Raw genomic sequence first — 23,992 nt, 5'->3', positions numbered from 1 at the left:
TATTTTCCTCATTTTTACTGAAATTTATGATATAAATAAAAGGAAAATGAAACCATTCTCTAGCAACCGTACAGCGCGCATAGTCCAACCCCACACTGTCAAGCGAAGGTTCATTGGTTGCCACTCTAGGCATCTCGTTCTCGCTAGCGGCTCCGAACGGTGCTGATACGATGACGTCATAAAGCGGTACAGAGCACTGCTGTGGGTTCGACTGTGCTGCTGTGCTTGCTCCATTTTCTTCCTCGAAATAGGCAGCCAGTTCATTGTGTTTGCAAGCCACGCCAAGCTTTGCGGGAAAGTAATTTTTTGGAGAAAAGTAACAGCCATAAACAAAATAGCCGTGCAATCGTTGGTGTGATTCGATTCTCAACAAGGGTAAGTGTCAATTCACGAATAGAAAGGGTGTGTGCCTTGCCGCCGCCGTGCCACTAAATGATAAGCGGAAAATGTTCCAACCGGGACCGGGAAAGTGTGCGGGTGTGTGTGTGTGTGTGTGTTCGTGCATGTGTGCATATGTGTGTGGTTGTCTACCGGGTTGTGCACGCCGTAGCAATGGCACTGCGAATAACGCGCAAGAGGTGCTCCACGGACCGTTTCTTTGCTGGCGCCGCACCAATGTCCTTTCCCCAAGCGTGAAGGAAAACGTGCACTTGAAGGTCACTGGGAACCGGTTTCTTAAGCCGGAGCGGGCACCATGGGGTGGTCCATGAACGGCGTCAAGGTCTGTCGGGACGAATCGAAAACAGGCAGTGTCGGGGTCGGGGTTTGTCGGCCGAATTTGTCCACGTTATGCAACGACGTGCCTCCCGGGAGGAAAGAGAACATTATGCTCTTGTTGTTATTCCTTCAAACCGGGCGTGCTCCGTGGTAATACGGAGAAAGTTTTCTTCCGGACACCACGGTGCTTTCTCGCGACGAAACGGCCAGCCCCCAGGCCGAAGGAAAATGGCGAAATGTGCGCGACTATTCTACAAGCCACGCACGCCCATCCGGACGGAACGCAGAACTTGTAGCCGATTCATCTATTTTCTCGATGAAAAATTTCGTCTGCGGGAAGAACGATGTGAATGGCCATTATGCGGACTCTTCTCGATTTCGATGCTCCCGAAAAAAGGTTATGTAACGCTCCGTGCTAGAATTTGGACCAAGCGCGTGCTGATGGTTCGGGAGCAGAGAGGCATTATGAAAAAAAAAACAGGAACTGTAGGATTGACAGCAAGTGGGAATGTGGTCAATAATGATGGGGTAGTACGTTGCTTAAAAATCGCTCGGATCATCAGAATCTGCCGGCTTATAACGGTACCGAGCGTACGTACTCTCTTCCAGAGACTGTCGTGCGTGTGTGTGAGGGTACGTTGTTTATTTTTTTTCAGCTTTTTAGTGGGTCAAATTTCGCCTTTTGGTAAAATTGGTCACGATCCCTCATCGCTCTTGGCCCCCGTCCCGAGCGAATATGTAAATGACGATCAAATATTTACGCGTGTCGTCGCTGTTTCTTGTCGAACAACAACAATGCTGCCTATGGGGATGGGGCGGCAAGTTCCTGCTCCTTTGTTCATTATGCCGCTTTAAGAGTGCGACGGTGAGAAATGGCACCCGAATATCCCGAGTCAATTGAGGAAACAGCGTGCGGACGAATAGAAATAAGTGTCAAAATTTTGGAGGTGCCCCTTCACCCAAAAAAGGCACAAAATGTGCAAAGATGCGTGTCGAGGCAATGACTCACACACTTTGGCGAGTTTTATAGAGCCGACTTCCGGAAAAATATGTGCGTGTATGTGGGCAAACAGAGATGGTAAGAGCGCGAGAGCGGCCAGTCGTATTTCAGTAACGCGTAGAAAAGACCACGACAGGCAAGGAATTATTACGAATCGATTTTTTCTCCAGTGCACGATATCAAAGAAAATCGTTCGTTGTGAACATAGAAATATTTGATTTGTTTATGGTTTTATTGGGGATTTTTTTGTTTGCAAGCGAATGAGACGAACCAATCCTGTTGGGAGGATGTCATTCCATTTCGTTGTTGCTTGTGTAAGAACGGCTGATAAGAAAATGCCCTCACGGCCTTCTACGAATGGGTAGCGATGCCTTTTTTCTATGTACGTCTGAAAGCCATTTGTGAATGTTATCGATAGAATGGATTGTGGCGTCTGTTTTGCAGGAAGTAGTAACGAACGTGTATTAAAACGGCGCTGTTGAGGACGTTAATAGAATTACAGTTTTTATTTATTTCTATAAAAAAATATAAATTTTTAAAATAAGATTTTAAATGATCGGAATGGGGTCTTTAAGTGGCCTCTTTAACACCTTTCTTAACGTTTTCTTTACATGTTCATGACTGCTCGCGTTTTCTGTATTACAAAAGCAAAAGTCTCAGTCGTCGCTAAAAAATCTGGACTTCAAAACGGCCATCGGTATCTTGAGATGATGGATCCTTCTAACCCATGAGATCGGTTCTTAACGGTGACGAAAATAAAATCTTTGGCCAGATACAAATCAATAACCGATTAAAAAGCGAGAATGTATGGGTAGACGTTTTACATGACAGTTACATGAAGCGTGTGAAAAAAGGAAAAGAAAAACTGACGGCAATGAGTGTGTCCACCAATGGTACATACTGTGTGTTTTTTTTTTTGTTACGGCCAAGACCACCGCTAATATGCCCACTACCGGAAAAAAACACAGAGATAACTAGCTACAAGCATGGCTTGGAGGGGGTAGAGTTCTGCTTGCGGCCAAACTGAAAAGACCCATTACCCACACGCGGAGAACATCGGTTTTCGATTCCCCTTAATCGGGGCTTGGATGGGAATTGAGCTTGCTGGGGTGGCGAGGGGTGGGTGAACGGAAAAATGACGAAAAGCTGCAGCGAAAGCATTGTCGCTGGGCACCATGGAAACCGATTTGTTTTGACATCGGAGGAGAAATATCAAACATTAGCCGGCGTGTAAAAAAGATAACTACCCCCTGGTGGCGCGTTGTGCGGCGCTTTTGCTGCCAAAGACTGTTGCGGCGTGCTCGGACAGGCTGGCGGCATATGTCCCATCAATTTAGGCTATTACATACATAATAGACACCAGCGTGAATGGGTTGGGTTGGCGCTTGCAATAGTTTGATGAAAGCACCACCATCACCCACTCCACACGCGCACCACTCCTCGGTGGCGGTGTGTGGGGAGGGGGGGGGGGAGACCGTGTGAGATGCTCTGGTTCGGTGGTTCGATCCACCGGGTATCACGGCGGCAGGGCCGTGGATGGTAACTTTCTTTCTATGTATTAGAACATAATGTCAGGGAAGGAAGTAAAGTGTTGGGTCAGCCAGACTGGAGAAGATCATTATGGAATGGTGAGAGGGAAAGGGGAAAGATAGAAGGAGTGAGGGTTGGTGACCAGGGTGAGGGTGAGGGTATTCTATCATTTGTCTTCGATTGATGTTCGTGGCTACATAGGCCTGCGGAGAAGGAGGAGATAGTATTGCTTTTGCTTTATCGATGCAAATCATTCCGAAAGAGGCACATATTACGCTAATTGTGTGCTGTGCGTTCGTCCGAAGGGTGGAACTGTACGGTAGGACAACAGGCAATCGACGGATATTAAATAATGATTATTACACAATTTCACAAATGTACAAATTTCTTGGATTTGTATCAAGAGCAAGATAGAATGCTTTCTTTATCACGCATTTTGATTGCTTTCCAATTTTGTTGGTGCAAATATCATCATCATCAGCAAGAAAGTAAAATAATACAATTTATCATGCTCGTATTATTCATTATACCGTTAGAAGTAACTAATGTTCTGTGCCAATGCCTAAGATCCAAATTATCTGGCCATTACGATGTCTGTTAGTATCCTAGTAATTATGAAAATTTAATGTAAAAACCTTTTTTTTAAAACATTGTCTAATAGCGTGATGTTCTACTTTTTTTGTGTAAATTTCCTTTGCCTTTTGTGTCGATTCTTTAAAAGCCCTTTTTCTTTGCACGCGCTGAATGAAGAACGTTGCGAATTTCCGCTGCTCCTATAGCATACATTATTCACCCACGATTTGCATTGAGAATAACGATGAAACTTTGCAGCTGGCAATGCATATTTTAAAACCTTCCTACTTTGCAAAACCTAAACAGACAACTACATACCGTTTGGTTATTGATTTGCTCGTTGTAATGGTGTTCATTTTGCAGTGCATCTACTTTCCTAGGAAATAGTAAAATAGTAGACAAACAAATAGAAATATCAGCTATGCTAGGGATTATGTATGAAATATTACTGCGAAAGTTTATTAGAAAATAGCACCTGTATCCCCAATAAACGTAATACATGTATCCCCGATATACGCTTTTGATACGTATGTCGAATTTCGAAGTTTTCACTCAAATTATAGCTTTTTTGTGTATTTTTTTGTAGGTTGTAGGTTTTAACCACTAAATTAGTTATTTGATCTGATGATGAGACATATGATGTGTCTAGTTAGTGCAATTTGCTCAAATAAATGTAAAATTTAGAAAATCGCGATTATCGAGCATGGGGTGTATCGGGGAATACCTGTAATGTATGTAATGAGCTAAAAATAGGAATCTATTACAGATTTAAATGATGAATATAAAATAGAATATAGTTTAATATATCAAATTCGTTGAATTAAGCAAGTTATTTGTTATCTGGCCACTGGAATTCGGCCTGAATTGGCTCTGAAATGTATTGCACATGGTTTTGTAACGCACATAGACTGTATATCAGTGACTGTATATGATTTTATTTAAATTAAAGCTAGGTGTAATCCATTGCGCATGAGTTATGCAACGAAACGTGTTATGCGAGATTCAGAATGCACACTCACAGTCACAATTTAACATCAAACTTATTAACTGAAGGAGATCTACATTCTTCTTCCGCGCTATGGCGGGGTTTACAGTCGACCGGCTTGCTTGTCGAATGATCGTCACCACGCTTTACTAAGGGGCATTACTACGATCCTTGTGGTCGGCGAACATTACCACCAACACCACCACCAGAAGCACCATTCCATTAAAGCATCGCATCAGCTGTGTCGTCGGCGGCGGCGGCGGCGGCTGCGGTGGCGGATCGACAAATCGCGGCCGTGTTCGTAAAGTGCTGCGTAAGCACACCTATCTTGCGGCTGCTGCGACCTACACCTGTACCGTTGGAATTTGTGATCCCGTATAGAAGTGGAAAGTAAACGAATGCCCCACTCTTCCAGCCTTCGCACTGTGTTACCCCTTGCGCTCTGCTGAGCGCTCCGACCACCGTCTCGTGGTGGACGTGGTGGTACAGTGAAACGCACGCTGATCTCAACGAGATTGGCGTGGGCAGCGGTTTTACGATCTTGTTTGGTTGTTTTGTTTGTTTGTCGCCGGAATACGCAGACACACGTCTCTGAAGGCGACGATGGATTTTTCAGTCAGTTTCAGTGGGTCAAGTAGTACGTAAGATCACTCTCGATCGTGCGGAAGTTAGAATTTCGTTCGTGTATCGTCTTTTCGCTAAAGCGCACACCAGCAACAATTGGAGCAGGTTGCCCCGGCACACAAGGTATTATTGGGTGACGATTTATAGGAAGTATGTAACGTTAAGCTCTTCATTTTATTTTCATAATTGTTGTCCGAGGTGTGTGATGTTTGCTTTGAAGAAAAAAAAAATGTAGAACAGAAAAACTGTTGTTTAAAAGAAATTTTAAACATTAACCCACTCCGAAGGCGCGCCATGTGTTTGCATTGTGTCCTATTTATTGCCGATGTCGTGAGCATTGGTATTGAAAAATAATATTCCATGCATAAGCACCACCACTAGCATCCGCGCAACGCTATTAGGCGACGTACGGCGATATGGTGTAGTGAAAAAAGAAAAAGATAAATAAATTACCAGTTTCGAAGTTGTGTCTGCGCGGCGGTTCGACGATGGACATCGTGGTGGCGCGGCTCTATGTGGTAATAGTTTCGTGGCATGTGTAATGATTAAGTTCTGTCCGCAAGGGGGAAAATCGCCGTAGTATTCTAGGGCTGTCCTCTCCCCCCTCTCATTTGTCCATGTAAAAGGGGTAGAACCGCGTGGAACGGATGGAGATGAGATGGATGAATGAGAGGCGGAGAAAATAGATAGACACTTACGTGTACCAATGATGTGGCCAGTGCGATGTCTACCTAGTAAATATGTCCCTTCGATTTGATAGTCCTAGTAAATGGTGAACGAACTTCCCCTCCGTGGAAGTCAACCACAGCACTGTGACAAGTGGCGGGTGTACGGGATGATATTAGCTGTTTGCAGCATATCTTCCGCGGGCTTAGAAATTTTTATCAATAAATATGGGTCCATTGCTAGCAGCATGGTCAGTCCTACATTTCCGGTGCATCTAAATGGTTCCTGGGGTCTGACATCCTCACAATGTGAAAGGTTCTGTGTTAGTTGTCCTTTTGTGTAGCTCTCAGTGAGCACAAATAGCAGATACCGTATCAGTGCAGGTGTACAGTGAACTCCTGTGTTGCTAGTGTGATGGCACTGTGTAAGGTTGTTTGTGAGGAAATGTTGTTTTAGTATCAGATGATCATATGATCCATCTGAATCAGTTCTATTGATCGGTCACGGTTATGGAAAATACGAATGAGGTACATATATTCTGAAAATCCATGTCCTTTACAATTATCGTCTGTGTGTCTGATTGAATTGTTATTGTTTTTGCCACCTTTAAAGTTATAATCCATGAGTTATATATGATCTTCGAAAACGTTACGTATTGTCCGTAGCATTTGGTAATTTTTAAGAATTAGAGAGGATCTAAGATGCTAGATTGCTTATAAGTCTACCGGTGGTGGGAATATTGATCTCACCAATCTTAGTTTCAAACATGTTGAACAAATTTATTAGCAGTTACCAAGAATTATTTAAAGGTGTTGGTGATAAATCCCCATTTCGCTCGTAACAAGTATAACGCAGAAGCTGACTGCTGTTGGGGTTGATCACGTTTCCTTATAAGTTGATGCCTCTAAACATTGATTGTCCTGATGTAATCCACACGTGGCCCACACAAACTAAACCCCCACAGCCCCTCTGGTGCCTGTGTAGGGTGCGAGTCGCAGTGAAATCTGGTTTAGATTTAAATTTTCTACAGCCCTGAAGCTAGTTGTGATTGTTAACGCGTACTCTAGGTTTTGATTGCTAGGTCTTGAGCAACAACAAACAAGGCGGCAGAGCGCTAATTACCATAATCAAAGCAAAGAGTGTAACTAAAGTTGCGTCTGTGTGCGTGGTTTTGTTTTATTCCATTTTATTGCAGCCATAAAATGAAGCGTGGAAACGAAGATGCCTGCGACGGCGCAAATGAGGAGCAAGTGTCCACAGAACAGGACGGATCTAACGATGAACAGAGTTCGAAAAACAATGCTCACGCTGAAGATTCGTCTGATTCGAGCAGCAAGTCGTCTGTGAAGCGGATGCGCTCCGAGGAGCAGGAGGTTCGGTTGCTGATTCCGAGCAAGGTAAGTGATCTGAAGTATTGCAAACAAATAATTGTGTTTTTAAGACTGACAAGCAAATTAATTCACTTCTTCTCTCTATTTCTCTTGTTTTGTCCGCTTGCATCTCTGTGCCTTGCCATCGAACCGTTGTCCTGATAATCAAGATGGCTGGAGCTATCATAGGAAAAGGAGGCCACAACATCCAAAAGCTACGGACAGAGGTATAGTTACTGACGATTATGTTTGTTTTATATATTTTCTAAAAACTAATGCGTATATCTAATTTGTTTAGTTTTGTTTACTCGTTGAACTTCATTTTGTTTTCCTCTTGTTACACTGCTTTCGACAACGGTGCGATTATTAGTTAACCAAATCTTACTCCCCATCTCAATTGTCTGTTGCAGAATGTAATAATTACGTAAAATTTTCGGTACTAACTCGTTATTTCTTGTATGGGACAAACGAAATGATGATGCACTATTTCCATCACAGAATGAGCGAATCTAGTGTTAACAGAATATAAATAGCAAAAATCTCTGCAGGTCTTTTGTATTAGCTGCGTAAATCCCACTGTAGATGATCTATTGTACACATTACATACTAACCGAGTATTATACTATTTTCCGGTTCTGTCAGCATATCTACCACCAGGGATTATAAGAACTGTAACTATTTCATTCTGGTCTCTTGTCGTTTTTGATAGTCCTAGTCCTCGATAAATTGTCAGTCTGCAGTTCAGTTGGGTGCAGGACGCTTCTCGTGTTAGTGTCGAGTAACGTTTGGTTAGTTCAATCGTCTTCTGTAAACGATCCATCAACTTTGGTTTGGACGATTGTGTTTTATACCGTTATTAGTTTGCCTCGATCGACATTCTTCTGATTCGTTTCGTGTCCTTTATTGATGTTAATAATGAATGGTTGGTTTGCAACGTAAGCCTGTATCTAAATATGATTTTTTCTTCTTTCTCCTTTCCCCCCTTCTCATATGTATTCCGTAATCTATCGATTCTCGGGTGTGTTAAACCGTTGGTACCGTGTAATTGAATTAAAAAAATGACTACCCATGTTCATCTACTGCTATATTACCGCCACCAACCAAATACCACACACTGGCCCTACTACTACTACCACCACTACTATATCTTGGGGGAAAAAACATCAATACATTTGAACGCCCGCTGATATTAACAAATCGAAACGCTCTAAAAATCATACCCCTGCCAACCTGCGATGTCCGGAAACCCGAAATTGATGTCCCAACCGATGGCGATTACGGTGGTGTCTTCTGTCTCCTGGTGAAATATCCGTTGTGCACATTACACACAAAAAAAAACACACGAACACTACTTTTTTGTCGGGTACCAATCGACAATAACGTTCCTCACACCAAACACGCGCGCACCGTCTAATGGCGTGAACAATGATATACCCTATCTCGATGGTGGACGGCTTGTGTAATGTGGTGCTACATAAATTCGCTTCTGGATAACACTTGGCAATGTACTCGTTTATAACCCTTCGGTTCCACCACTATATTACGTATATCATCTGTACCGTCATGGCTCAACCCTTGCTGACTGCGCCTGCCCGATTACCTTGTGCCAACATTGCTAATCACATTCACCACGGGGTGTCTCCGGTTTCTCTGGCGTGTGTCTGTACAAAACTCTATGCTGGCAACTAAACGAACTGATCCCAAAATCGAACTCGATATGCTCACTTACTTGCCTCGCCTACCACCAACTGCCCACTTGGTATTCCCGATCGCCCGGCATGTCAAACGCATGGGACTCAAATCGTGACTCCATAATCAATATGGCAACCACCAACCAAAACGATCGAATCTCCCATTCTAACCCTGCCAACGTTAACGAATTCACGATCATTGCCCACGGTTTGGTGAAATGGTCAACGATCGCTATGGATCGTAACCATGATTTCGCGTGGTAATCAACGAAATGTGGAACCCCAATATAATAACCCCCGATCGTACGATTTCGATGATGGTGACGATCATCACCGTCTTGACAACTTCACTGTTGGATCATCAACGTCCTCACACTCTGGCTTTGTTGCGGAAAATGTGCACCATCGCTACCGACCGAATGTTATTGCTATTATTACCATTTCTGCTACCACTACTACCATTACCATCTGCTACTGCTACCACCACCAAACAACGTCACGATAAAACCGACCCTGTTGTTCCATATGTCCTGCCCCCGTGATGATCGCTCACCCGATGTGCGCCTGACTTACTCGTCTGATTGCCCGCCTGCCCGCCCGCTTACTCGTTCATCCGTTTGTGCCTGACCTGACTCGGATCATCTCTTCTGGAAAATAATATAAATTTCTACTCTCTCTCTCTCTCTTCTCTCTCTCTTTCTCTCTCTCTCTCTCTCTCTCTCTCTTTCTCTCTTTTCCAATTGTGTTTCTTTACACACATGCATCGCTGGCCATGTGTGTGTTTCACGAACGGCGCACCGCATTCCCAACATCGATCGATCAAACCCCCAAAACAAACCGAATCGAAACCAAAAAACAAACAAAAAAACACCAATCGTGTGTGTGTGTGTGCATATTGCCAAAACTAATGTGTGCCCAACCATAAACACTCTACGACTCTACAAACTCGTGTCTCGTGTGTCGTGTGTCGTGTGTATATGTGCCTGTGTCACTTAAATCAAACAAACCAATTAAACAAAAAAAAACACACGCACACACATACACAATCTTCTTCTGTGCGGCTGCGTGTCCTTTGTGCGCACATCATCCCCCCAAATGCGCAGTATCAAGCCCAAGTGAATGTAGGCGACTGTACTGGCCCCGAACGGTAAAGACCTCTTTCTTTTATTTTTCTCTTTATATATTCTCTAAGCAAACTGAACCACTGAACTATTACAAATAACTATCCAAGAAAATCAACAACATGATCCACAGACATCTTTTTTTCCATACCCCATACCACCACCCGCCCATGCCGAAGAGTGTTGTTGTTGTATCAGTATCTGGTAACCCTTTTCTTTTGCAATCGTTTGTAAATGTGTAAATCTCTCATCCGCCTCTCCACCATCCACCTTTTGGTTTTACAAATTAGCATCATCCTTTTTTACATCTGTCGAGATAATATGTTCTGTTTGTAATTGTTGTACTAAAATGGTAATAAAATGTAATACAATTTTCAAACGCCACCTTCGAGAAAAGCACTGCCATTTGGAAAGGTGACAAGAATTTCAAAAGAAAAAAAAATGAACAGTTCTCCGACTATTCCTAATTGATGCACCGGGTGTGTTGCGTGTTACAGTAACTACAACAACTCTGCATCTGTTGATAACGGTAAAAAGGAAAGATGAAAGCATTAGTTACTCTTTTTCCATATAGAGGGGAAGTATTCCTCCGTCACCATTAATTAGGAAGAAATGCACCTGCCACACCATGCATCTGCCGTCTTATGGAATGAGAGTGCTGTGTACACACAGACATGGTGTGCAGTCGCCTACGATCGAGTACGATTTGGAAGGGAGCTTATGTTGTCGATCACTGGACTACATTTTGATTCCTTTCTCCGACCTCCAAATGGTAGTGCTTGCAATCGGAATTTGATAACGAAAAATTGTAGATATTATTCTGCTCAGCATATGTGTCCGTCCCTCTTTGTAAGATAAACGTATCTCCTCTAATCGACTGTTGCAATGTGGATGGTAGAGAGAGAAGAGACCCTAGAATGTATGTGTTCTTCCCTTCCTCCCCGCCCAGTATCTAATATCCAAAAATTTAATCTGTTTGTGTTCTACGTGTTTGAAGATTCACCATCAACGCTCTGGTAGAAATCCTTCTCAAAATAAGAAGTAACAACTATTATTCCACAATCCTTCTTCGTACCCGTTTCGAATTGTGTCGCCCGCTCAAAAAGGTTTCCCGAATCGATTATCTTGCCGAATAGCTTAAAACTACCTCCCACTATAGAAACCGATTCTTGGATCACGATTCTTTCACCTGTTTCTAGCGTTCTGTTGATCATACGTTCTAAACACACCCATCCTTGTTGAACATATATCGTACCTGCAATATCTTATGTGTGTGTGTGAGTGTTCGTTTGTTTTTCTTTTTGTTTCCCTTTCTGTGTTTGCTACTTTCGTTTTATCTTATGTATCCTCACGATCGCTGCTGGAAGAAAAATAACCTTCGAATCCATATCCTGTTAATTTGTGACTCTCTTAGTATGAGTGCATCGTTGTTGTGTTACCACCTCTGCCACAGCGGTTTACGTTGTTTTGGAAAATAATATAATTATTGCTTGTTTTTGTGGATACATTAAATCGTAATGATTCTTTTTTCTTGGTCAGTCATTAAAATAAAGGATCCTTTCACACCCCATGTACTAATTCCCAATGCCAACATCTTCATATTAACAAATTTGTAGCTTATACTATCCAAAGACCTTCCCAAATTTGCATACAAAAAGTAACAGACATCATGTGTCCGAATTCCTTGCTAGAACCACCAATCATAATTGTTTGGTTGCGCGTATAGGTAATATCAATATGTGTTTTATGTATTAAAATTAACTGACGTTTATTAAAAAAAAATTCTCTCCTCATCACTATCCCCACCATTTTCTGTTGCCTTGAAATCCGTTCGAGGAACGCAAATTCCCGCAAGAGTTCCCTATCACACACACACACACTCATGTTGTAAAGTTTGAGCCAAGTAAGCGTCCTTAAATGATTGAAAACAATGTAGCCTTAGCAAGGTGGGATACAATTTAAAAATGAAATACACACAATTATAAAATCTTTCCTTTTTTTCGCATACCTAAAATCATGTCAGGATAGTTTTTTTTCGTAAAATTTGTAACATGTTTTCTTATACAATGCGCAATGATGCTACACATGAATCTTCTTGCCGGTGAAGACGCAGCATAATTTGTTTGTTTCCATACAACTATACACTAATGTACCTTTGCGACATATTCTGATCGTGATTATTGTTGTTGTACATGTTGCTAACGCAAACCTATTGTACTTGTATACTCTCCTATCCATACCAGCTGCAATGTGAATGCATTTATGTTTAATGAATTGTGGCTTTTTATCTTTCTCGGTCGTTGTATTTACAGTGTGCTTACCATTGGTGGCGATATGGAGACGGTGACGAAAGTAGTGAAGGATGTGATGAAGCATCTTGATCGGGTGAGTAAACCTACCTGTATAAGAACTCCTATCAGAATAACATATATGTATTCCTATTAGAAAGCCCGCGTACATGAGAAAACGGGTTTGGTCGTTAATGCATTGTATAGTTGTGACAAGAGTGTAACTGTATAATGCGCCTTCTATTCGTGTCACATTCTAGAGTGAAAGGAAATGTATAACCTTTTTTTTCGAATTAAACTTTATCGTTTTAACTAAACCACAGCCGCCCCGAGTATATGTACCAACGTGCGGTTCGTCCAATTGGTATCGCGTGTTGTCCGTAATTACAAGTTTAAATTTTCATAAAGTGCATGGCGTCGGATTGTCTATACGTGGTAGACGGGTCCAGCCGTACCCTGTATTTACACTCATTTGGTTCGTGTTGTTGATTTGTTTGTGGCAAGTAGTGCGTTTTTTTTTGTTGTTGTACGTTTCGACTGTACCCTTTTGATACTGATGTCTACGTTTTTCACGCCAGAAGCTGGCGCAGAAGAGCTGGTGTGTTTTTCAGCCTTTGGTTTCTCTTACCACGAAGTGGCGAGTTGTGAAGTCCTTTTAGAGTACTCGTGCCGGACATTGGCTGGTTAATCGGCGCCAGTCGTTGATAATAGGTTAACATTGTGTATGCACCAAAGCATATCAGTCTTGTTTTTTTACAAATACAGCACAACGAATAGGTTTTTTTTCCTCGATGTAGTCTAAAAACGATTTTTTACATTTCTTCCTAACACTTTTCTAACTCGTATTATCCTTTTCGTGTCCCATTTTCCATGTCCCCGATCATCGCACCCGATCGAACTAGGCCGGCGATAATGAGTACGAGTTGAGAATACTGATTCATCTCAGCCTGGCAGGATGCGTCATCGGCCGCGGTGGAAGCAAAATAAAGGAGATCAAGGATGTAAGTACACCACACCAGCATTAAAAATTAAAGCAAAATTAAATGTCGAACTCGTACGCGCCCGCTCGTGCGGTACGTTCATCCTGGGCGCACTTTACCGCCTCTTAAAATGTGGCGCATGTCGCGAACCGCCTGCATAATTTATCATCCAGCGTAGGATAAATTATGAATTCTAAGTCAACAGTTTAAGCACCGTCGAATGTGTGCTGTGTTAACTCCTCCCGCTCTCCTGTGTCCCTGTGCCACAGTGGTGACAGTTATCATTCCTTTGTTACGCCAGTGTCTTAGTTGCGGTAGTTTGCCAACCGTGATCTGTTTTTTTCTTTTTCTTTTTTTTTCTTGCCGTTTATTCGGTGATGCTAAAATGCGTTCCATGTTTGCATAATTGTTTGTGTGTGTGTGTACTCAGCTCGGAATCCTTTTGGTACACTACACCTAGGTTTAACTTCGCTGCATCTTTTGCTTTGGGAAGCAAATGTATGGGGTGTCGCTATAGTTGCGTGTAAGCCAATTTCCATACGAATATGACGTCAGTGCATCGCAGTGCTCGAATTCATTGCGCTAAAACGTTGAACACACATGAGCAAGAAAAAAAAATCACACGCACACAAGGAAAGAGAAGTCCTTCCAATGCGCACAGTTTGGCGAAAATATATCTCTAGGAATTGGGAAATTGTAGCCATCATCACATCCGCGTCATCGTCGGCACACCACCGTACGTCGCGTGTTCGATGCAGGGTTATGCGCGCCACCGAGGTGCCACGGTGGTAAGATTTTACACCGGGGAAAAGAAATCGCTGGTCGGAAAAGCGTTCGCCTGGCGAGAGCGCTCGAAATGATCGACAGCGAGCAGCGGTTGGGCCGACCGGTGGTGATGGAGCGGGGAGATATTTCTGTCTGCAGTGAGCGCATTTAATGGCGCCAGCAGTATGTGTTGGTTAGCTGCGTAATGCTTTGGCCACAAACTAGCAGCAGCAGCAGCGGCGGCAGCAGAGGCCCGGAGGGGAGGGTTCGGTCGGTTCGCCGTTTCGTAGCGTGCCCAGGCGACGGGGTCGGTACGTGTAATCCTGTGGCAGAACAGATGACAAAAGCAAATCGTTATTAAGATACGCACGGAACCGTGACGCAGGCGGGCGGGCAGCATTGTTGGGATGTGTTGTGCGGGGCGTAATCGGCGATTGCATGTAGTAGTAAACGTTGCACCGCCACGCACACGCACACTCTCTTCACGTACCGGGACCCTTTTCCCGGCCTTGCGTGTGTGTGTTTGTGTATGTGGTACTCATAACCGCGCCCGACATATCCTTGCGCGCGGGCACGCAACTGAAGATCGTAGGGAAGTTGCAGACTCGGTTAACCACGGCTACCAGAAGGCGCCTACTAGTGGTTGGGCTATGACCTGCTTTAGCTGTGCGTCACTCCTCCATTATCTTCGTTCGTTGCCTTCTTTACCCCTTTGCTCCTCGCGCACGCATGCATGCTGGAAACTATTTTGAGCGTTTCATGGAAATAATTATGACTCCTAACCACTGGTTATAATGAGAGCAGTGCACATTTGCTTCACTCCCATGCTGTGTGTGTTTCAAGTTCTTTTGGTGTCCACATCGGGGGAGCAACCAAATGGGAAAAGGGGCCTGTAGATCTGAAATGTAGGGTAATTATTGTACCGTTTTCAGGCGACATATACTACTCGCCGCACACACTGCTTGTCCGTATGTCCTTGTCTTGCGGTTTTCCCGATGTCATGTGGAGTTGATGTGGGGAGTAATGAACGATTGTATGTGGTCTGCGTGGCGGCAAACTGTTTTACAATTTCTATTTTAACTTGTATTACATTCGTTTGAGTAAATTGTAACGTGTGCGGAGAAGTATCCACGTGTACGTATGTGGTAGCAAAACGTCAAATATGTTTAAAGCACCGTTCCAAAGGTGATGGAGTGCATTTTATTTGGTATGATGATTTAGAAGAATGGTTTATTTCTTTTTTTTCTGTTTGATTTAACAAAATTTGTGAAATTTTTACACTTTGGACCTGAATATCTGAGCAGTTGGTCCGTTCTCTGGAAAGCAAGCAGGCAAGGCATGCAAAGACGGCTGGCAGAGGATCTTTTTGTATTAATTTCTTGCTACCATATGGAAGCGCACAGTTGTAGTAGGGTATGCGCTGCAGGCAGGTGCTAGCCACAAACGTGTACAAACATACAATCCTCCTGAACTGCGAGAGAAAGAGAGCGAACGCAAGTGAAAGAGGGAGAGGGAGAGTGAGAGGTCGTCTATTGATTGATTGTAGAAAATGAGCCCTAAAGTCCGGCAAAAGCAACAGCAACGGCAGCAGCGGGAAGAAGTTACGGGTGTGCCAGCTGCACCATCATCGCACCAGGTACACCGGGAGGAATCGTACTGTAAGGAAGCGTTACAGACCGCACCGAGAAGAACGGCGGGAAGAAGCGTATGTTGGTTTTTGAACGCGGACACGGCCGAGGTCGTCGCAGCGGCAGTTGTTCGTTGTACCACCATGGGTTCATTGTCAGCGAGAGTGACGAGGTTTTTGGGAAGGTATGACGGGGGAGAGACGACCGGGCCGCGGGGTGAGGCAGTATTTCTACACAAAGAAGAAGGCAAAAAGGATCTTCTGAGAAAGGGGCAGAAAGCATCTACCAAGACGGCGGCGGGTAGGATGATGATGTACGCTGTCACGTGCCTGCCTCTGTATGCGTGCACGTGTACGTGGAAGGAAAACCACGTTTGTTGGGAGCGCGCGAGAGCGGCAATCTTTGGCAAGATACACAGCGGCGCGCACATCAGAGTCAGAGAAGAGCGCAACCAACATCGATAGAAAAAAGAGAGTCTTTGTATGTGTGCAGGCGCGTGTGTGTGTGCATATTCGCTACGGTGCGTGGCAGCTGGAGTGCTCTGACGGGTGAAGACGAAAAGTAGATTGGAAAAGGACACTGCATTCCCTGCTTTTGGAACCAGATGCGCGCGAGGAACAAGCAAAGGTAGATAAAGAGAGTGTGTGAGTGTTAGAGAGAGAGAGAGAGAGAGCGAGTGGCCTACTACGCACGGATAGGGATGATTGGGAGACGCAAACGAGAGGAGTGTTAAGGCATGCGCAACAGCTTTCTGCTCAGTGGACACGTTTCTCGTCATTCAGTTGGCACTGAACAGTTGCCGTTCGAGGAACTACGGAGTTTGGCCCGGCTTCTCCCGATTGATTTCTCGTCCTGCCTACCGCTCCTGCCTTATTCCTCCTCCGTTGATGGTGGTAAAGTTCTTTTTTCTGTTTCGTCAAAATATCGTTAGTCGTACTGTGTGTGTATGCAGTGGCTATCCAGCGATAGGGCGAAAATTTTAGTTGACATTTCGTGGAAAAGAAGTCCCCGTGGTGCTCGGCAAGTAATCGGTAGCAATCGCACGAGCGAGAATATTAAACTGTGCCGCAAAGAAAGCAACTGAACGGTTTGACAAGCTGCACAGGATGGTTGTTCTATCCAATTTAAGTTTATTAACTAAATTTGATGAAGAGTAATTCGCGACCGTTCACACTAAACTGCGGCGGAAGGTGCGCGTTCCTATAGTGCGTTGTGCGTGTGTATGTGTGAGTGCGCGCGCGCTTTCCCTTCGCTGGATTCGTCCTGTCTGACTGTGACTGCCTCGGTTGTGGGTCACCTAGGTGGAGCTTTGTTTTCGGTACTTCCTGTTGCGGTGTATCGAACAAAGAAATATTTCAATTTGTCTCGCCGGAGAGCAAGCAAATGATGTTCCCCGTTGGAGAGTCGGCAGTAGCAGCACCGTCGTGTTTCACTGTGCCGAAGGGAAGCGAAGCGCCGCACAGAAGGAAAAAGGCGAGCAGGAAACACTCACTTCTTCGGCCAGTACTGCTGTTCGCCAGAAGTAACAGCTCAACACGATGGTGGTAAGCCCGATTTTCCAATACAAATCTTATCTAATGGTAATGGTCAAACAATTGAAATACCTACAGTAGCTGCTTTTCACTTTACCGCCCTTTCTTACCACGTATGGTACGCGAACGGCGTGACAGGATGTTTCTGCTTAAACCTCGATCCATGTCCGAAGAAGGATTAGAAGAGGATTTGTATTAATTCCCCCCCTTTAGCAAACCCTCACGGCCCCGGCCCTTCTGCAACGCATACAAACACATATAAATATATTTACATACACACACACTCTACTCCACATTGTTGCCGTGGTCTCTGGTGTGTATGTGGTGTGTGCGTGTGTGTATGGAAAGCAGCAGAAGAAGAGACATTAGATCGATAAAAAGTGTTAAATCCGCCCGAATCCTTAGTTGTGTTTCCGGCTCTGTGCACGGTGCACCAAATTTGGGTGGTCGTAATGCGATGGGGAGGGGGCGTTGAGGTTTCAAATCGTCCACTATCACACTCACAACACAAAACGTGTACGAGCGGCACTTGTAATGATGCTCACAACCGAGGGGTGGGGAGGCTCTCGGTGGTCGATTTATTTCTCCGCTCTCCGGTGGGTACGAGGATGGTAAATTACAAAACGATTGTTTGATGACATTTAAATCACTCCGCGAGGGGGTTCGATCGAGATCTCGTTTGGGAAGAATTTTAAAATAATTTTAACTGGCTTTCGAAAGGCTCTGCTACGGTTTATGCTATCGGCATTTTCTCATACTGCTGGGGCGGCTTTTGGTGCCTGTATTAGGCGAAAAAAGGCCAAAATGGAAGGATAAAGATAATACAGGAAAAATAGAGTATTGGAAAAGAAAAGGCATCCACAAAAAAGAAGGGCTGATGAAACCTTTTTCTCTTCGAGCGGCGGATACTGTCGGTTTTGGTTACCAGCTGTCTTTTTAGGAGTAAGCAATGAACATGGGTTTTTTTATGTGTGTGTTCTTTCTCCTTTTTCTTACGGACTCGGTAGCACCTTTGTACGTGTGTGTGTGTGTTTGTGTGGCTATGTGGAGCATTAAATTTTGTTCATCCTTCTCAGGTTCACATCTGCCTCGTCATCGTCACGGTGTTTCAGCAGCGGGATCGTAATTTTAGTGTGTTTCGGTTGTCCCCTGTTGCGTTTAATGTCACCTTTTTCCGTTCTTTTCTTCCCTTCCTTTCCCACGTAGTACAACACATCATTTAATATTTAGTTCGCCCGCATCTTTTTCCTTCTATCAATGATGCAAGGGAACTACAACAGATTCGTACGGAGAATGTGTAAGAATCTTCAGTTCGCACTACGACACGGCACAATAAATGCCGAAACGAAGGTGTGTAAAGTGGTGAAAATTCTAATGAATTTAATGTCTGCCATTTCGTTCCCTTGCTTGTTGCCCATGAATGTGTTTGATCTGTCAGTCAAATAGAAGCCTAGGGTTCGATCCCCAGGGTTCGTGGCTCGAATAGCCGACCAAGGTGTGTGTGTCTGAAATAATTATTATTTTGTTCTTTTCTTTCCATTTTTGCTAGCATGTTGTTTTCTCAGCGTTACATCCCGGTACAGCTGCTGAGCGCGCTCGGTTTTTTGTTGTTGCTGTTATCCTTTTTGCTTCTTTCCCTTTCTTCTCTGTTCCGTGTCTCTGCTATGCCATATCCGTTAGTTTTACGTCTCACTCTCTTCTTCATCGCATTCTTGCACTTCCTGTACAGGAACGGCAGCGAACCATTCCTTTTTTTGATCATTCTTCCTTCTGCTTCGTGTTCAGTTGTTAATTCGGAGAGCTAAATTGCTGCTGCGCGCCACATAGGCGCGCAGATGGTGCAAACGCGTTTCCTGACGATCATGTCGTTCACCACACGACGAAGACGAAGACGTCGACACGATACGCACACAGGAAATAGTTCGAAACAACGGTAGAAAGGAGAAGCATGGTGCTCTACGACTGGCTGTAATGGTGCCATCGCTCTCTCATTATTGGGGGAAAAAGGAAATAAAAATGGATTTGTATTCGTTGAAGCTGGTGCGCTGGTGAACAGACCGGTTGCATGAGAGGAGGAAGCGCATTTGGCATATGTGCGAAAACCGTGGCAATTTGCGCGCGCAATTCGTCTTTTGTAAGCCCAAAGTCCAAAACACAATGCTGCCTGGCAGCGTGCGTTGGAAGGGGAAATGCAAATGGGTAGAGGGAATGGATCCTGATCGTGTCGTGTGATCAGGGGAACGAGTTGGAAATTATTCATCGTGGTGTGTTTGCGTCTTTTTCGCGTTGCTGCTTCTTCGCCCTGAAGGTGTTTTCTTATTACGTATCCTTGTGCCAAATACACCAAATAGACAAGAAAACCAACCAAAAAAAGGGGGGAGTTTACAACTGTCAGGGGGAAATGAGGGTAGTATTGGGCATGTTCTTTGTTCCATGAAGAAACAGATGTTTAATATCTTCTTTGGTCAGCTAATTGGCTTTCTCAATAGAAGTTTGGTGTGTTCTATCGTTTACGAACAATGCATCAATGCAATGCAATGCAATGCATGAACTTGTGGCGAACGTAAAAAACAATTTCCCGTACAATTTTCTATTGAACAATTTAAATGAATTATCGTTTAAACATTATTTTGCATTCTTATCATATTGTATGAGGAAAACAAACCATTTCCATCCATCTTCAGTTTAAAAATTCCTCGCTAATTGTATGTTTGTTTATTTCTTTTATTTCATTTCATTACAGGAAATCGGCTGCCGGTTGAAAATCTTCTCTAACATACCACCGCAAAGCACAGACCGCATTGCCCAGGTGATAGGCAGCGAGGAGCAGTGTCTGAAAACGCTGAACGAGATCATCAAACTGATCAAGGGCACACCGATCAAGGGCCCGGTGCATAACTATGATCCGCACAACTACGACGACATGTACGCGGACGAGTACGGCGGCTACGGTGTCGGTGGGGGCGGCGGCGGTGGCAGCGGTGCCTTCCGCAACGGTGGCCGCAATGCTGGCGGTGCGGCACCCGGCAGCGGTTACGACCGGCGCGGCGGCGGTGGGGGCGATCGGTACGAAGATCGTGGCCGCGCCAACCGCGGTGGCGGCTACGATCGCGGCAACGATCGGGCGAACCGTGGTGCCGGGGCCGGTGTGGGCGGAGGCGGCGGCGGCGGGATGAGGTAGGGTGTTGCTAGTGGCGCGCGGTGCGGTGGGGGTGTGTGCGTGAGAGTGCAGCTGGTTTATGTTTTGCCCTCTGCCCTTTCTTTCCCTTCCCTAGGGACAGGGATTACATTAACCCGTGGGCTAATCCCATCAACGGCAATAATATGGGTGGCAGCTTTGGCGGTGGCAACAGTCTAGCGCTCAGCAATCTCGGCAGCTTGAATCTGGGCGGCGCGGGCGGCAACCTCGGCAACGGCAGCCTGGGAAGCTTCGGCGGCGGCAACAACGGTGCTATGGATAACAAAACCTCAACGCAGGTCACAATACCCAAAGATGTAAGTGAGGCAGAATGGGAGATGGGGTTGGTATTAGGACAAGCTTTAATGTCATTATTATCTCCTGTGTACATTCGCAGCTTGCTGGTGCCATTATCGGCAAGGGAGGTGGCCGAATACGTCGCATTCGGAATGAGTCGAACGCTTTCATCCAGATCGACGAAGCCTTGCCCGGGTCGAACGATCGGATCATCACGATTACCGGCACACCGAAGGAAATTCAGGCGGCGCAATATATGCTACAGCAAAGGTAAATAGAGAACACACATCGCCTTCTACTACGCGCTCATTCGTACATGTATTTTTAAGGGTGTGTATCGGTGTTTTTACACGAATAGTGTTAAGTTGGTGCTTTTAATATGAAAAAAAAAAAAACGATTAAGACATGAAACCCCAAGACAGCGGAGATAGCTATCACACATCAGTTATAACCAAAAACATCATCTTCATTAGCCTCCTAGGTGTGTGTTATCGCTTGTTTTAACCCCATCGCGCCTTCGTCAACTGGGACCGCATCTCGAACATCCTCTGCTGCCATGGCAAAACATTGTATGGAAGACTAGTGATTTTGTTGTTTGGCTTATGATACTAACAATAAATCTCTCGTCTTTCTACAAAGTTTGCCCCTCGCTACCGAATATAACCGTTCATCTGACTCTTATTACTAACACCACTCTCATGGATTGGTCTCATTCGCACGGGTTGTGCTTGTTTGACTGAATGTGTGTTGTGTGACGCGCTGTGCCATATATAAATCATTACCAAATTGTCTTAATGTGCATGCTTTGTTCAGAAAGAGAGAATTTTAGTTTAATAACCCTTTCCTTTTTCTTTGTTTTTCTCTTTTTGTAGCGTTCGCGAAAACTTAAGTGGCGCTGGATCAGGTGGTTTCAATCGCAACTAAATAAATGGTGGTGCAAACTGAACAGTGTGTGCGTGTGCGCGCGTAATCCAGCCCGAGCGCTCGTCCGCGTTCCCGCCAGCATGTTGAAGAATTGAACATTGTTTTAAGTACGTAAGAAATATTGCGAACTTTTAGACATGGTTTAGGACAGAGGTTGGAAAAGAACATTAAGCAAGCCTAGTCTTCTTCTCCTAAGCGGGGGCGCGCGTGTTTTGTCAGCAACAGAAAGAAAACAGCATGGAGGGTAGAACTACTACTACAAGAAGTGTATGCTTTTACTGTTTAACTACAATAGATTTTATCTCAATAGCAGCAGTAGCAGCGGCAAACAGGCGCGAAAATCCCCTAAATAAGAGCATTTTTACATTTGATAACTGTGTACGGTACGGTACAGTCATTCTACGGTGTAGTATAAGCATTTCATTTGCCTTTGATGTCCTTCCGCTACACTTTTTACTTAACGGAAAGCAGAGAAGATCACTGTTATCATGGCAAAAAAACAGTTCTTTTCAATAACTACAGTCAGCCACCATTCGGTTTCACTATTTCACTATTTCTATTTCCCTATCGTGACAATGCTATTATATGTTGCGCTTTTACTAGGATGCTGATGTGCTTGTAGGTTGTGTGGGAAGTGGGACGACCATAGGAAATATGATTTTACCTAGTGCATCACTAGCGAACCATTACACTGGTTCCGCGCATTATTGATAATACGGGCATTTTCTTACAGATTAGTGCATCGCATCGGCAGTTTAAAAACCGGCAGGGTAATATAGTTTAGTCTTTACGTTCATCCTTAGTTTCAGCGTCGTCTTTTGCAGTCAGAATGGAATAGAGAGAAAGAGAGAGAAGGAGAGAATTTTACTGTTACTTACTATTCCTCCCAGTGATGCTCAGCGAGCGCGCTGGATGATGGATATTTGTGAATCCATGAAAAGGAAACATTTTTGTCCTCTGAAACATACAAAAACTAAACACACATACACACAGGTACGCCAAGTGTCTTTTTTGAACCAGCGAAATTCCCAGTAATCTCATGAATTAAATAAAATCGAAATAAAAAGCGCAATCGCTGCAATTAAGTCGTGTAGGCCTTCGCTAGATTACGCTAATTCTCCGACCCTATTCAATACATCTAAACAACAACGCGCTAACAAGAGTTAGTAGGAAGCCAAAAACGCATTTTCTACCGATTTGCTCCCTCTTTCTGCTCCCAAATATAGTACGTGCATCATATGTCCAGTGTGTAGAATAGATGTAACGAGATGAAGTGAAGGGGGGGCAGTTACGACCCCAATCCCCGAGTGCATTTTTTGACCACAGTATGTTCTACTTCCATTTACGATAAGAGATGATGAACTTAACCGTATAATCAACCATCCAACCAGCCATCCAATGAACCAAAACAGCGGCTCTCACACACTCACGAAAAATGCACACTTAACTACTCACAAAATATTACACACATTTACCTATTTTCCAGGCTCCGTTCTCGAGGGCTTGGGAAGAGTATGTGTGTGTGTTCTTTTAATAATAACCAGTACGATTTCATCTCTTAAAACAATGTCTTTGTGTGTGCGTGTGAGTGTATGTGTCGCCGCGTGTCAGTCAGTGTGGGAGATAAGGAAAGCATAGGCAATACAGCGAAAATAAAATAAAAAATCGCGCCATTACACAGTTACATTCAATTGTAGTTGAATACATACAACTCTCACTCTCTCTCTCACCCAACCAAGCATACCAAATGTATTGAAAGTGCTCTAAAACTCTATGCGCTGTTATTAGCGATAGAACAAAAACAAAACCGTAATGCAAGAAAATATATATATTAGACGGGGTAATAAGAAGCAAACGTGGTCTTTTATGAGGTTCTGGACACAGGAGAATGGTGTATTATTGAAAAGTTTGAAATGGGAAATGAGAGCATGAGAAAAGGAAGAAGACACAAACTCGCGAAAAGAGAGCGTGTGTGTGTGCGCGCGCGCGCTTTACATTGCGCTAAGTCATCTACATACATGAAACATTGTTTTGAAACCGACAGACTAAGAAGTGTGGACGCAAAAACACGAATTGTGTAGTATTAAAAATATATAAATAGAGGAGATCATCTTGTTGTTCAA

General features: G+C 44.2%; 1 protein-coding gene across 5 annotated transcripts; it reads left to right on the top strand.

Annotated features, from left to right (window-relative positions):
• Window positions 1-230: 230 nt before the first annotated feature.
• LOC120961093 (heterogeneous nuclear ribonucleoprotein K homolog) lies at window positions 231-23,992 on the top strand. Of its 5 annotated transcripts, none has more exons than XM_040384754.2 (10): window positions 231-375; window positions 7,291-7,492; window positions 7,636-7,692; window positions 10,260-10,303; window positions 12,590-12,662; window positions 13,468-13,566; window positions 20,214-20,647; window positions 20,746-20,965; window positions 21,046-21,215; window positions 21,818-23,992. In XM_040384754.2, the coding sequence occupies exons 2-10, from the start codon at window positions 7,298-7,300 to the stop codon at window positions 21,867-21,869; spliced, it is 1,344 nt and encodes a 447-aa protein (XP_040240688.1). In that variant the 5' UTR covers window positions 231-375; window positions 7,291-7,297; the 3' UTR covers window positions 21,870-23,992. The 5 variants fall into 5 exon arrangements, with proteins under 5 accessions (XP_040240688.1, XP_040240689.1, XP_040240690.1 ...); XM_040384755.2 differs by lacking the exon at window positions 231-375 and adding an exon at window positions 5,410-5,552; XM_040384756.2 differs by lacking the exon at window positions 231-375 and adding an exon at window positions 5,410-5,579.

This window comes from Anopheles coluzzii, chromosome 2 (genome assembly GCF_943734685.1).
Source record: "Anopheles coluzzii chromosome 2, AcolN3, whole genome shotgun sequence".
Taxonomy (NCBI): Eukaryota; Metazoa; Arthropoda; class Insecta; order Diptera; family Culicidae; genus Anopheles; species Anopheles coluzzii.
This window is presented reverse-complemented; position numbering and strand designations above follow the sequence as displayed.

Excerpts from the sequence above, each read along its gene's own strand:
- LOC120961093 (XM_040384753.2), top strand. Across the intron at positions 12,663-13,467 it reads TGATGAAGCATCTTGATCGG|GCCGGCGATAATGAGTACGA; the intron begins GTGAGTAAACCT and ends CGATCGAACTAG. Across the intron at positions 21,216-21,817 it reads CAATATATGCTACAGCAAAG|CGTTCGCGAAAACTTAAGTG; the intron begins GTAAATAGAGAA and ends CTCTTTTTGTAG.